The 13,660-nt window shown below is 38.8% G+C and overlaps 1 protein-coding gene across 8 annotated transcripts in view; it reads right to left on the bottom strand.

Annotated features, from left to right (window-relative positions):
• The window catches only part of DGKI (diacylglycerol kinase iota), a 201,466-nt gene that overhangs the window by 113,309 nt on the left and 74,497 nt on the right, over positions 1 to 13,660 (bottom strand). For 7 of the 8 annotated variants that reach the window (XM_064420908.1, XM_064420900.1, XM_064420902.1 and 4 more), the window contains exons 2-4: positions 11,970 to 12,078; positions 2,668 to 2,763; positions 77 to 151 (exon numbers count right to left, since the gene is read on the bottom strand). In XM_064420908.1, the coding sequence (XP_064276978.1) occupies positions 77 to 151; positions 2,668 to 2,763; positions 11,970 to 12,078 (280 nt within the window). The remainder of the gene's footprint in view (positions 1 to 76; positions 152 to 2,667; positions 2,764 to 11,969; positions 12,079 to 13,660) is intronic. The other variant, XM_064420906.1, reaches the window with a different exon arrangement.

The following is a 13,660-nucleotide window of genomic DNA, read 5'->3' as shown; positions in this document are numbered from 1 at the left end:
GTTTTCCAGGCTGAAACCTCACGAAAATTAAAAGCATGTTGGCTACATCAGGCTCCAGAAGATGGCAGTGTCTCACCTTCTCTAACTGCTCCATGCAGGCATTGTGGACCACGATCTTGCAGGCAGCACACTTCCTCCGCAGGGCAGACTTCTGCAACAGGAAAGGGACAGTGTGTGCATGAGCTGAGCTATGCCCAGGGGGAAAACAAAGTCCGCTAAAAAACAGGAGATGTTTCTCTCCCTATGCAACACACTTCCCCCCCCGCCCGCCCCCTTTGATGCTCTCAGTTATGTATTAAAAAAAAAAGTAAATAAATACAATTAAATAAATAAATAAGATCTGAAGCACTTCTGGTTAAAATCTGAACTTTTGTGGAAAAAAAAAAAAAAGCAGCCGCCACAGCACTCCAGCTTGTGAACTAGAAGTGAATGCCTCCCTATAGATAGGGGATCAGGGTAACAGTGCAGAGCATCACTCTAAAAGTGAGCAGCCTAAGAAGATGATGAGCAAAGAGGAGAAAAATTGCACATACAGCAAACTCACACCAGTTTGCAAGAGGTCATTTCATGCTTATCATAAAATATTTAATTTGATGGGCCTGACCATTGCCTTGCAGAAAAATACTTGGGTTATTTTAGCAGAGAATGATCAAATTCTCATAGAATGTTGTTAAATGCTTATGAAATGCTACAACAGGGACAAAATTCTCAATTATGATGGTTAGTTTTATTAATTTCAATAGGGCTTTTGAAATAATTTCCATTGAATCCCCTGGGCCAAGGCATATCAAAGGCAAGAGAATACATCCAGAAGAGAGAATGTATTTACTTACTCTACTTTCATAAACTCCATTTAATTAACCAGATGGAATTCATTTTCATAGAAATTTAACTTAAAGACTTGTGCTTGAGGGACAGAAGATTTATAAATACACAGTAAGTTGAGATTTCTTTGCTTCAGATTTTTTACATTCAATTTATTCATGTCCATTTAAAACTCTAATAAATTATTTCTATATAATTTTCAGCATATTTTAAATAAGCTCACTAAAAAAACAGGGAACAGAGCTTCAGCTCACATTATGGAATGATTATAATAATTTTATTAATTCTCATAATTATCTAGATAAACCCTAACTGTACGTGTTCACATGTATGTGTTGTTCTAATGTTTCACCTGAAGAATCATGGCATTGTATAACAGGCTAAGCTTCCACATGTTTCATGACTTGGTAAGTTCATGATTTTTATCTCTGTGTTTGCCAAGTTTTTTTTATATCCCTGTAAAAACCATATACAATATATTATTAAATTTCCATGTTACTTTCAATGTGCTAAATCATGAGGAAGAATTTGCTCATTTTTAGAAAGGCAAAAATCTACCAAGAACATAAAAACAATCACACTGGGTGAGACTAAAAGTCCACTCAGCCAAAGAAATCCTGTGTCCAGCTTTTGCCAGAACTCAGTGTCTCAGTACCAGCGTAAGCGCACAGCAATCACACAGTGACACTTCCCTTGAGTATTGCCACACAATCAGCAGCTGTTGGGACTGTGCTTTAGTACTCTGACAGAGGGATCAACTACTCAAGCTTGGCCTTAATGCTGTATTCCATAATGCACCCAATTTTCTTGAGAAGTTTTAGGAGACAGATATCAAATTTGTGCTATGGAAAGCACAAATGTGTGCTATGGAAGGTCTTTTGGATCAAATTGCCCTGAAAACTGGGGGTGATTATTGAATCAAAATGCTTTGATTTTAATTAGAAGCTCTGCAGGTGGGAGGACACTAGGGAGGGTGGTAGAAAAAGCAGAAAGGCAGTATTATGAAGAGTCATAGATGGTAATTACAAACATCCCAGAGAAGAGGAACTCTCTTTAACCTTTTCAGTCCAAGGGCTAGGATACTCCCTTAGAGCATTGTTTCGTATCAAGGACATGAACACAGGATTCCCATTCTCTTCCCAAGCTTCCTAAGTGCCAAATTGAGAAGGGTTTGGGTATTTTCTTTTCTTTTGATGAAATAATTTAACGGAAACAGAAGGCAAAAAGAGCTCCTGAAATAGCCTCAAAGTGCAACAGTCAAAGAACAAATACTCATGGATCTGAGATCAGTCCAATGAAAGGTTTCCATAGACAGCAGAAAAGCTTCAATAGGAGAATAGCTAACCTTGAATATTCCCAAACAGGAGAAGGTAAACACTCAAATAAGAGTGCACTCATTGCTGGTGAGTGCATTCAAGAGTTTGGAAAATTCAGTTCAAACCCTTGCAGTGATTAAAATCACAGAAATTTGATCAGACCCTCCTCTCAGAGGCTGCAACAAGTGATATATTTGCATATATTTTCATGTAAAATAGACTGGTGTCTTTTAATATTTCTGAAACATCTCAGTGTTCAACCCTTTTTTCCCTTACCATGTTAGTAAAGCTGTTCATTACATACATTCTCACTGTGTAAATAATCTGGGTCAATCAAAATTGGTTTGGGCTTTTTTTCCTGAAGCAATAAAGTTTACCAGAAGCCTTTTGCCCTTTTTGCTCTCCTTTTGGAACACAGGCAAACAATTCAAGCTCTCAAGCAATTCAAGCTCTCAAGCAACTGAGCACTGCATCAGTGTGAAGCCAGGCTTGTTACCTCAGAAAAAGAAATCCGAAAATAACTCACTGAGAATTTGACTTGGCAGCTCTCCTCCCCCAGGTAGCAGAGGTCCCCAGAAACATTTGTCTCTAGCCACAGATGCTCTCCATTCACAGCATTCTCCTGGGAAAAATAAATAGTTATTAATCTGTTTTGTGAAAATCAGCCATGTGAGCATATAGGGAAAAAATCTGATATTAAACAAATTTAGAAAACTTAAATAAACTTTAAAAAAAAGCCAAACAAAAACCAACTACCACACCACCACATATTGTTTTGGTTTTCTACAACACAAAGCCATAGCATATAACAGTATTACCCTGGCTGACCATCCCAGCTTAAAAGATGCTGGAATACAATGATGCATCACCAATCTGAATACACTTCAGTTAAACTTTGCTGATGTTCTTCCCACATGCTGCGTAGTTTAACTGCGAATTCAGATTTCATAAGCATGTGATGTATACAGAATTTTAAAGAAATAGAAAATCCAGAGATATGAAATAAAAACACAACTAATGAACTTTCAATGAGAGAAACCAAAAAATTTGAGAACAGGGCACAGGAGTAAAAAACAACATGCTGACTATAGCTTTAGGATGGTAGGACAAACTAGACTAGGGAAAATGCTCTCCTTGAAACAGCTGGCTCAACACTCTGTGAATACCACAAAAAAGCATTACACTACCAAGAGAGACTAGACTTGAACTTTATACACGAAAGAACAACACATTCATCTGAGAATGCTCTAAAAAAAAAAGAATCTACCTGGCATGCTGACAATTAGGAGTGATCAACACCTAACAACATAGGCTAACGTCTAACTTTGTCTTGACAGCCTCATTTGATCAAATTTGTACCTTGAATCTATGCAAGATTGTTCTAAAGAAACTTGATTGTAGATGGACTATGGGTTTCACATGCATGTAATCCTGATGGGACTAAAAAGCCTAGAAGTCTACTGTACACCACTTAAGCAAAGTGAATAAATAGGAATTCCGTTCAGCCAGAATTAGAGCATGATAGAAAATGCTTTGACAGTCTGACATTTGCTTCCCACACTGTAGAAGTCAAAAATGATGATGTTCACCAAACAGATGGCGTCCGACAGCAGGATGCTCCGAAATAGCCATCTTGGAGAAAATAATTTATTTAAAATACCACTGTCACTTTCAAAGTGATAAAATGAGATAGCTTCTCTTGCTATGCTGATTTCTTAGGTAATGAAGAAAAGCAGGAGTAGCAAAATCCTTTTCCTTCTGGAGTGTATCCACAACAGCCAGGACCCAGGCAAGAGTGCACATGGTGCCCACCACAACCATGGTGTTCACTTCCAATAAAACTAGAGGACAAGACCAACACTGGCTGTTTTTTGGTGAAAGGTCTACCTGTCAGCAGGTCTTTAACTTCATCAGAAATGTTCTAATTCCCAGAGCACAATAGTTTAGGTGAGGATTTTCAAAGCTTTTATAATGCAAAACAATTTCTAAGAACTTGCACTAGCTTAAGAAATTTTTCAAGCCTTTCTTAAGGGGTACATTATTCAGCTTGTAAACTCTGCCCTCATGTGTGTCCTTATATTGCAGCTATTTTCTCTTCAGCAGCAGGATACAAACTCACCAAACAGTGCTTGACCTGAGCTGATTCTCTGCTGACAAAACGTTGTCTACTCAACATTATAACCCAGAGGTAAATCTCATAGGATATAAAAGATTCTTAGGAAAGACCAACTTTGAAAGCTAAATAAGAAAGCACATAGCTTTGGGGACAGAATTTTTAACAAGGAATAAAAAATATATTAAAAAATAGATTAACCACCCCTTCATTTGGAACAGGTCCACAAAACTTGCCATCAGGATTTCTAAAGATAAAGTGGCCTATTTCCATAACCTGATTTGCACTGTTTGTTCTCTATTGTTCCAGATTGTATCAGAGATTTACTTGTCTAACTTTACGTCACCATGCAAATAAAATTAGTTAGTAGTCTACAAGGGTGACCTTCACAGTTCATGTTATTATAGAGTTCTAACACAACTAGGTAATAAAAATGTAAATAACCTGATCGGCTATGAGTGGCACACCTCCAGACACCTGCAGCCACAGAAAATTTCACAACACTGTGTGTGAAAACTCACAATTTCAATTCCAGCAAAGGGCCTTTTGTAAAATCTTTCATCCTGAATCAGAGCAAATCAGAGACTTCCCAAGATTAAATGCCTCTCTCAAAAATCTTTCCTTCTCAGTTAATTTTTCTCAATAAGATCAAAGGGAATTATTTGAACTTTACTGTTTTAAATTTTACAAGACTGTGTAATTTGTATGATGAGACAGTCTCTTGCCACTTATGATAACCACAATATAGTCAAAGGAAGTGCTGTGACTTTTTGTAAGACAATTTTTTTATTCACTTCAGACAGAAAATTTTGACAGAAATCAATACCTTTCTATGAAGAATTTTGACTTCAACAAAACAATATTTTCTACTCCAAAATTTACAGGCAATATTCCACAACATGCTGGACAAAAGGGCATTCATCCCCACCTACCAACATAGAAGCTGATGGAGGTCCTTGGAATAAGCTCCTATGTCCTCAAGGATGATATCCTGTTTAACACGAAGCTAAACCACAGTAAAGGTTCTGTCATCACTTGTATATTTTGACACAGGGTTTTTTTCCTCCATAAAAAGTTTCCCAGTTTGGTTTATTTTGTACTTGATGTCTTTATGTTGGCTTTAGGATTTAATGGCTTTTAAAGAAGCAGCTGCTCTCTTTCTGTCCCTGAAGACACAGACACCAGTCTCATGCTCTTGCCATTTTCCTCATATTGAATCTGTGGCTGTAAAGCTACACATAAAATCAGTTCTGCTAATGGAAAAAACTAGATATCTTATCTACCAAATCAGCTAGACAAAATTACTCACCCTGTGGCCACATAACTGTTGGCTCTGACACAAAGAGGGTGGGTTAAAGATGGCTTCAGTGGGACTGATGCTTTTGATGGCACCTCAGCTGACCTGTCAAATCACACTTTTAGGCTGACACGTTTTGCTCTGACTTGCTATGTGGAAAATGGCTACTGTCCATGATTGTGGATAAAACAGCAATGACTGTGGCGTAATAAAGAAAACTGAACTCTCTCTCCTCTCCAGCTTCCCAGCCTTCACAAGAGTGTGAACTCAGTGTCCTGGGAAGAAAAAGAGCCCCTGCTCAGTGAACGGAGGCAGCAGCGCTTTCCTGGCAGCCTGCCTCACAGGGGACAACCATCTCAATATCTCTCCATCTCCCAGATGGAGACCTCCTGTTTGATTGCTCCCGATCCATTACCACCTTAATAGCACACAAAAATAATTTTAGTATAGCAAACATTCCTTGCATACAAAACAAATCCCACACATAATCCCCCCTGAAGTGGAAGAGAAATAAGAATTCAAGGACCAGGAGTTTGGGAACCATGTAATTCCATGCATGTGTTCATGACTTGCTGTGCACATTTCACTGATTGAACTAGATTTCTTCAAGTACTCCAGCACAGTAAATGACAGAGCAAGAGTTACCATTTTACTAACACCCACCACTATCTCCATGCCTCACTGTTCTTCAGACTGCAGTCAGCATGGTTTCAAAAGAAATGAAGATAAACCTGGCTGTTTTAATTTGCCATGTCAAGCAGCTGTAGTTATTCAGCCAAACAAATAAACCAGTCAGGTCAATCTTCTAGTTCAAAAGAGCTGTAACTCCAGTTGTAACCAGAGGAATGGAACTCTCCTCCATTCCCGCTATGACTGACATTCCACAAAAAATTATTTAAGAAAAACCTCTAAAATAAATCAGTAAGAAAATTTTCCCTTTGTTAATACTCCAGCAAGAGAGAAGAACTGTCTTGCAAATACGCAATTGGGTGATACTTGTGATTGGTGTACAATCAGTGGTCGTCAATTTAACTTAAATATATTTGTAAGCAAAAATTATTAATTTTGGCCCTTTTCTTTATGAAACGACTATTGAGCAGAAACAAATTTGTTTGGATGTCTCTTTCCCAAATATCTTTCTGTCATGTTTGGATTATGTCTCATCCTTAACTCTGAAATTTGAGAGTTTGCAATACTTGTGTTGCAAACAGGAGCAGTGCCTCAAATATTTTCCTGTGGATATATATTCTCAATTTTAACTCTGTCTTAGCACATTTTAATTTGTGCTAAGAAATATTTTTCATGTAGAGGTCAGCTATTCTTTAATTATTGCAAGTGTAATATATGGACATAGAACAAAATAAAACAGCATAAGGATACGGGGGAAAGAAGATTTCCCGCACCATGCTTTCCAACATTTCTGCATCAACTGCCTTTTGAGATCCCCCTAAGCCCCAGCTGAGAGATCACCTGTATGCAGAAACAGAATGACAACATTTGTCTTTATGGAGCAGCAATGTTTAGATGCTATCAACAGAGATGATGATTCTCTATGTCCTCATGAACCACTACTTTGGCTGATAACAGTGGCACTGCAGCAACAAGAAAAAATACATGTCTTCTAGATGGGCACCTTCTGCAAAATCATTGCATCCTCTACACCACTGGAAAAATGCAAAGCTATGGCCACTATTCTGAAAAATGACAGCTTTCTTTTCTCTTTAGAGCTCTCTGGAAAGAATATCTGATCTCAAACCTCCATGAAAAAGAAGCAGCAAAGTAGAACTACTGATCTAGAACACAGCACTTCAAGTGTAAACTGCACTCAAAAATTCAGCAATTTCTAAATATGCATGGGACTTCCACTCATCACTACATAATTCCAACTTGAATTCCTATCACCTCTTCATCTTTTTATGTGACTAAAGGAATACCCCAGGATTTTCCTTTTGTCAAGAGAGCATGTAAATATAAACATCTCTTTTCAACTGAATGCTTAATTCCCAATTACAAAACGTAGCCTTGAGGACCCTCTAATGGAAGAGAAGTCCATTCTTCAGTGTAAAAGTTAGTAAAGATTTCAGGAAGTTATGATACAGAAGCCAAACCATTCATGGGGAAAATAAATAAAATTATCAAGAATGAGGGAAATGTTTCATCATACATAAAAAACATGTGCTACTGTATTAACACATATGTTAATATGTATTATCCACGCTTTAGTACATCATTAGGCACTTCCAAAAACATACTGTCCATGAAAGTAAGCGGACAGAACTACGACTAGTGCCAAAAAGACACAGAATACAATGCAACAAACTCCTTTAAAAGTCACATTTACTAATTTTAAATACCTCACTGATGTAGGTCACTTCATGTCTCTTTGTCTAGCCCATACCCCAATCACTTTATCTACAAGGACGTTATGGAAGATGGTGTCAAAAACTTGCAAAAATCAACACAATGGTCTCTCCTCATCTACCAAGCCAGTCATTTAATCTGTTGGGCTGGTCAGGCACGATCTCTCCTCCATAAATCAATACCGAATACTCTCAGTCAGTTCTTAATATTTTTGGAAATTACTTCCAGAAGGATTTGCTCCATAACCTTCACAGAAATCAGAGTGAGACTGATTAGCCTGACATTCCCTGGATACTCCTAATCCTTCTTGAAGGCAGAATGGACATTTGTTTCATTGCAGTCCTCAGGAACATCCTCTGACCATCATGATCATTCAAAGACACCAGACTGTCCTAGCAGTGATATCAGCGAGCTCCCTCAGCACCTTTAGATGCAACTCATCAGGTCCCATGGACTTCTGTATGTTCAGTCTAAGTATTCCCCAACCCAATCACCCTCCACAAAAGTAGCCTTGCTTTCTTTCAGACCCTGGTATCAGTGACGTGGGGCTGCTGAAAGCAGCTCTTACCAGAAAAAATGGAGGTTAAAAAAAAAAAAAGATTGAGCAATTCAGGTTTTCCATGTCCTTTGTCACCATGTTCTCTGCTCTATTCAGTGGCAGCCCACTGCTGCTGTTCTTGCTCTTCCTATAACTGCTAATTTGCCTACAGAAACCATTTCTGTTACCCTTCCTGTTCCTCTAAGATTCTACGCTAGATGAGATCTGGCTTTCCTACTCCATCCATGTGGAATCAGGTAGTGCCTTGTACAATCCTCCTGACCTAAGCCTGCTTCCACATATTACCAAATGTCATTTTTTAATATCTGCTACAACACACAGTTTCCTGTTCTTGTTAAGACCTAAAAGATTTCTGTCTTTGTCCTGTATACACATAATTTATGCTATAAATTGTAATATTTCTCCTCTAAAAACATTCAACTTGTACCCAGAGGACTCCAATTGTGCATTCACAGAGCACAAAGCATAGATCAGTCAAGTTTTTTTATTGACGTCCAATAATAGATATTTAATACCTTCAAATGCCTCTTAAGAAGTGGGGGAAAGATTCTAAGTTTCGTTGTCATGGGAGAAGAAAAGAAATGAGCATTAACATAAAAAATGCACTATGAAATAAAAGAGATTTGGGAATGTTCAACACTGTACTACTCGAGTGGCTGTCAATAGTTTTGTAGGCACCAAAGAAAGCAAGAGCTAGAAGGCAGTAGTTAAAATAAAATTACAGGAGGACTTTGTGTACAAGCTTATGGTTATAATCCTTGCTAGAAAATGGCAACAGAAAAATACACAAAGACCTGGATCCTCAAAGGTACACAGGCAGTGTATTGGGTGGCTCAGTGTGTACTCACTTGAGAATCTGGGCTAGAATTACCTGCTTTATTATTTAACACTTGGGAGTGATGTCTGAAATGAAGGTGTGTGGGAGAAAGGGATAGGCATAAACAGATCACAGGGGCAGCCATTTAGGTCAATTCCTTTCTGCTAAGGCATCCCCAGCACTCCCCTCTGGTTATTATAACACCTACTCCACACACTATTCTGTGTGGCCCTGGTGTGAAAAGAGAACCTTAAATTATGCAGCAAAGCTACAAGTTAACTTGAATTAAGTGTAACAAATGTGATGAAACTGGACATTTGGTAAGTATTTTAGGGAAAAGAAACCTCAGGGAAGAGAGACAGTAGCAAAAACAATAGTAAAGAATACTGGGGAGTTTTGTGCAAAAAGTCTTAGGGGACATGAGAATCATCACCTCTGTTTTACAGCTAGAGAGGCTGATGTACTGAGAGGAAAAACAAATCCTCTGAGCTCACTCAAGAGGTAAGTGACAGAGGCAGAGAATGGAATCCCACTCTTTAACTCAGTGTCCTGTTCACAGGTCTATCTGATAATGGCAAATCGCCTGAAAGAAATTCTCAAAAATGGAGGCAATGGCCAGGGAATTCTTTCCAATTATTACTGTGAAGACTCTGGTAGAAAATATTTCCTCCCTTTTAAGTCAAGAGACAATTTATGCTCATGTCACTTAGACTTTGGAAAGATCTCCCATCATGTGTCCTTGGAGAATCATCCTCAGAAATACTGAAGAGAAGGATGATGTATATGAGGATGCAACACACACTGATCAATGCTGCCTTCCAGTGATTAAATACAAAAATTTCTTGTCTGGCTCTGACAAATCAATTGACATAGCTTTTCTCTCTACCCAATATACTTCTGATTTAATTTAAAACTTAAGGGTTTTTCTTTGTTGAAATTTGCTACATATTAAAAACCTTTGGTCCACTTTAACCTCACCACATGTCCAAACCTTACTTCCATCATACCTCAGATTTGAGAAATACCTTTCTCCCTTTTACCAGTTACTACAGCTGGTCAGTTTGGTCTCCTCCCAACCACAGATGTCTTCCACTCACTATCATGTCCCTCTCCCCACATGACACAGAGTTGCCTCCCTTCTCCAATCAAAGTGTGAAGTAAAGCAGCAACACCAGTCCGAGAGGCTACAAACAGCTAAGAAATTGAACTGACCAAAAATCTAAACCATAACCATGGAAGTAAACTACAAAAAAAACATCCACAATTAAAACCCAAAATATTTAATCAATGTTTACCAACTTATAGCAACTCCTGCTGTATTTATGTACAGGGATCACATGAGGTAAGAGGAGTAACCATCATGAGATCATGGATCACCCTGATAAAGGAGTAGCAGACAACTGGCTGAGAAAGGGAAAGCTGTGGTTGCTGGACTTGGGGTTCAAGGTTTGTTGGGTTTTTTTGGCAGGCATTGTTGCTGTTGTTTTTTCTAAGTACAGTTTTCAAAGGTGTTTAATTTAGCTGATGTGCTTAACCCTTCACTTATGTGACTGGTCCTTCAGATTTCTACTGAACAGCAGTGATGATTTAAAATAGGAATTTTTACTACCTTGCTGAATCAGCACCTGGGATTTCTGGAATGAAGGAACAAGGTATTCTCCAAAGCACTTCCAAGAGGATTCTATGCAAGCTTTCAAACTGCAGACCCTCATAGTGAATCTAATCCAGCTTCCTGCAACACAGCCTGCAAAATTTCATCCCCTTAAACTCTGAGTGCAACACCTGGAAGAGCAGGCAATCTAAAAATCAATTCTGTTTTGATATAGAGAACAAAGATAAACATAAGCCATATTCATCAAAGCAGAAGTTATCTTCAGTTAAAAGCTGCTTGGGTGGCTGGTGCCTTGATAATGCAATGTATCAACCTCTTTACCAATAGCCAAGTGTGAAATCTTCTGTGTGCTTTGCTTTAATTGAGACATTTGTGTGACCTGCTGGCTTATTCTCATCTTTCTAGCTGTTAGCAGTGCATAACCACATGGAAAGTGTGTGGGGATGGTTCACGGGAGGTACAGACTTGCCACTAGTAAACACAGAGAGGAAGTCCAAACCCTGGAACAGTCTTCCTAGAGAGATGCCCCATGCCAGTGTTTAAAAGAGATTTGGACAATGCCCTTAACAATCTGCTTTAACTTTTAGCCAGCTCTAGAGTGGTTCAGCCCAGAAACATAAAAGAACAAGACAAGGGGTGGAAACATGTTCTCCAAGTCCACACACTAGCTTGGGCCCAGAAGAAACCTAATCATACCTACAAAGCTGTGACCAAAGATTTCAACTACCTGCTCTGCAGATGCAGACCACTTGACATGTGTCTTTAGCCTTAAATTTTGGCCCATCAAACAGAGGCACAAAACCCTGCTGTGCTAAAATTAAATCAACCTTTGTCAAGAAAGAGGTGGGAAAATATAACCAGCTTCCAAGCTGGAAAATTTGTCCTTTTTTGCTCAAGACCTCACAAGTTTTTATGTCTCTGCCTCATGCTTCAGCTCATAATAAAAGCATATACTTAATGACTAGCACTAATTCTGATAGCAACAGGATATCTTATGTTGATTTAAGGATGGAGAGAAAAACAACTAGAGATACTGCTCAAACTGACTGCCAAAAAACCAAACACCTACAGTCCACTCTAAGGCCGCTCTTGGTTCCTTCACAGGTCCATTGGTGACTGGAATGTTGAGGGAATGCACAGGAGCCAGGTGCTGGAGGCCTGACCTGGAGATTGCTTTCCTGCAAATTGAAAAGAAAAAAAAAATAAATTGACTGTATATATGAAGTATATAATAAATGTATCTCTCCAACATAATAACACAACATCCTCCCCAGGCTTCTCCAGAAATCAGAAGAGGCAGCAACACATTTCGTTTCAGCTTCAGTGAAATAATGCTTGAATGCCATCTCCTGTTAAAGCAGTTTAGAAAAAGAATAAAGCAACCTGATCACTGGAAATTACTGTTTAATGAAGATCAGTTACTCAGCTGGCACTAAGCTAAAATATCAAATCCAGTGGACTGTCTGTGGTTATGTTTGCCAGTGTTAGTGGAGTCCTCATGCATTTCACCTATCCCTTACACACCAACTAGATCTGTCAAATCAATTTATGCCTAATTCCAAATACCATTCATAGGAGAGACAAAATATTAGTTTACACAGAGAATCAAACTCTTGTTGCTTTTATTCAGCTTATAGACTGGAAAAAATAGTCCATTCAGCATACAACTACATAAAACAAGACGTGGGGACACCACCAGGAAGGGAAGTCATAAACTGCAACCTTCTTTGATCATATCAGAATGCCTCAAGGAATTACAGCTTCTTTCCACTTAAATTTCTATTTCAGTTCTATCTTTCTGGTCCAAAGTAAGTTTTACAGCTCTTGAGGCATAAATGTGACCTTCCTCAGAAGTCATAGGTGGTGGTCAGAAACACTCCTGAAGCTGTCTCCACAGTGCTGAGGGGACATCCCCCCTGCCTGTCTCCATACAGACACCCAGTCCTGACAGAGCTCTCAGGTGGAAGCACAGTATGCTGCCAATACAAAGCTCAGCTGCACCTGGACAGTCTATTTCCTATAGCTTCCCAACACTATTGCATTGTATGTATTAGAACCTGATGGCAGTGGCCAAAATCATCACACAGCTTCAGCTGCAGCGATTCAGAAGACGACAAAAATCATCTCAGAGAGCTATCTCCCTTTGTAAGCCAAATACACACATCCCCCACAAAGTAAAATGACAGGCTGTTTGTGCAAAGTGCATTTTTGTGATACCGCTCCCACAGAGCTGCAGCTATTTATAGCATCTCCTAATCTTACCACTGTCCCAAGGCAATAAAGGTCAATTGAGCCAGTGGAGACAATCCAGGTCAGCCATATGCTAAATAAATCTTTTCATTGTCCTGAAAATATACAGTGCAATATATATCTGCAATAAAGGAGCTTGGAAGCCTCGCTGCTCACAGTACATGTCTGGAAAAATCGAGGGAACGGAAGCAGAATCTCTTAAACCCCCTCTTTTGTGGGCAGCATGAACAACTCAGAACATTAACATCAGTCTCTGATCATCCAATACCATCTTTCTACTTAATGTGGGCAAGACTTTGACATTAAGGGTTTTTTTCCCAAAATATTTTGGATTTGATAAAAAAAGGGGAAGAAGCCCAAGAAAAATACTTTTACCATCTGGCAATGTATCAGGAGGGAACAATTTAGCAAGAAAGATTTTGTGCCAAATATATAAGCACAACATAAGCTACACATTTCAGTAACTGGATTAAGTCCTTACAGAAATAAGTTACAAGAAACTAAAGCAAT

This window comes from Passer domesticus, chromosome 5, assembly GCF_036417665.1.
Source record: "Passer domesticus isolate bPasDom1 chromosome 5, bPasDom1.hap1, whole genome shotgun sequence".
NCBI lineage: Eukaryota > Metazoa > Chordata > Aves > Passeriformes > Passeridae > Passer > Passer domesticus.
This window is presented reverse-complemented; position numbering and strand designations above follow the sequence as displayed.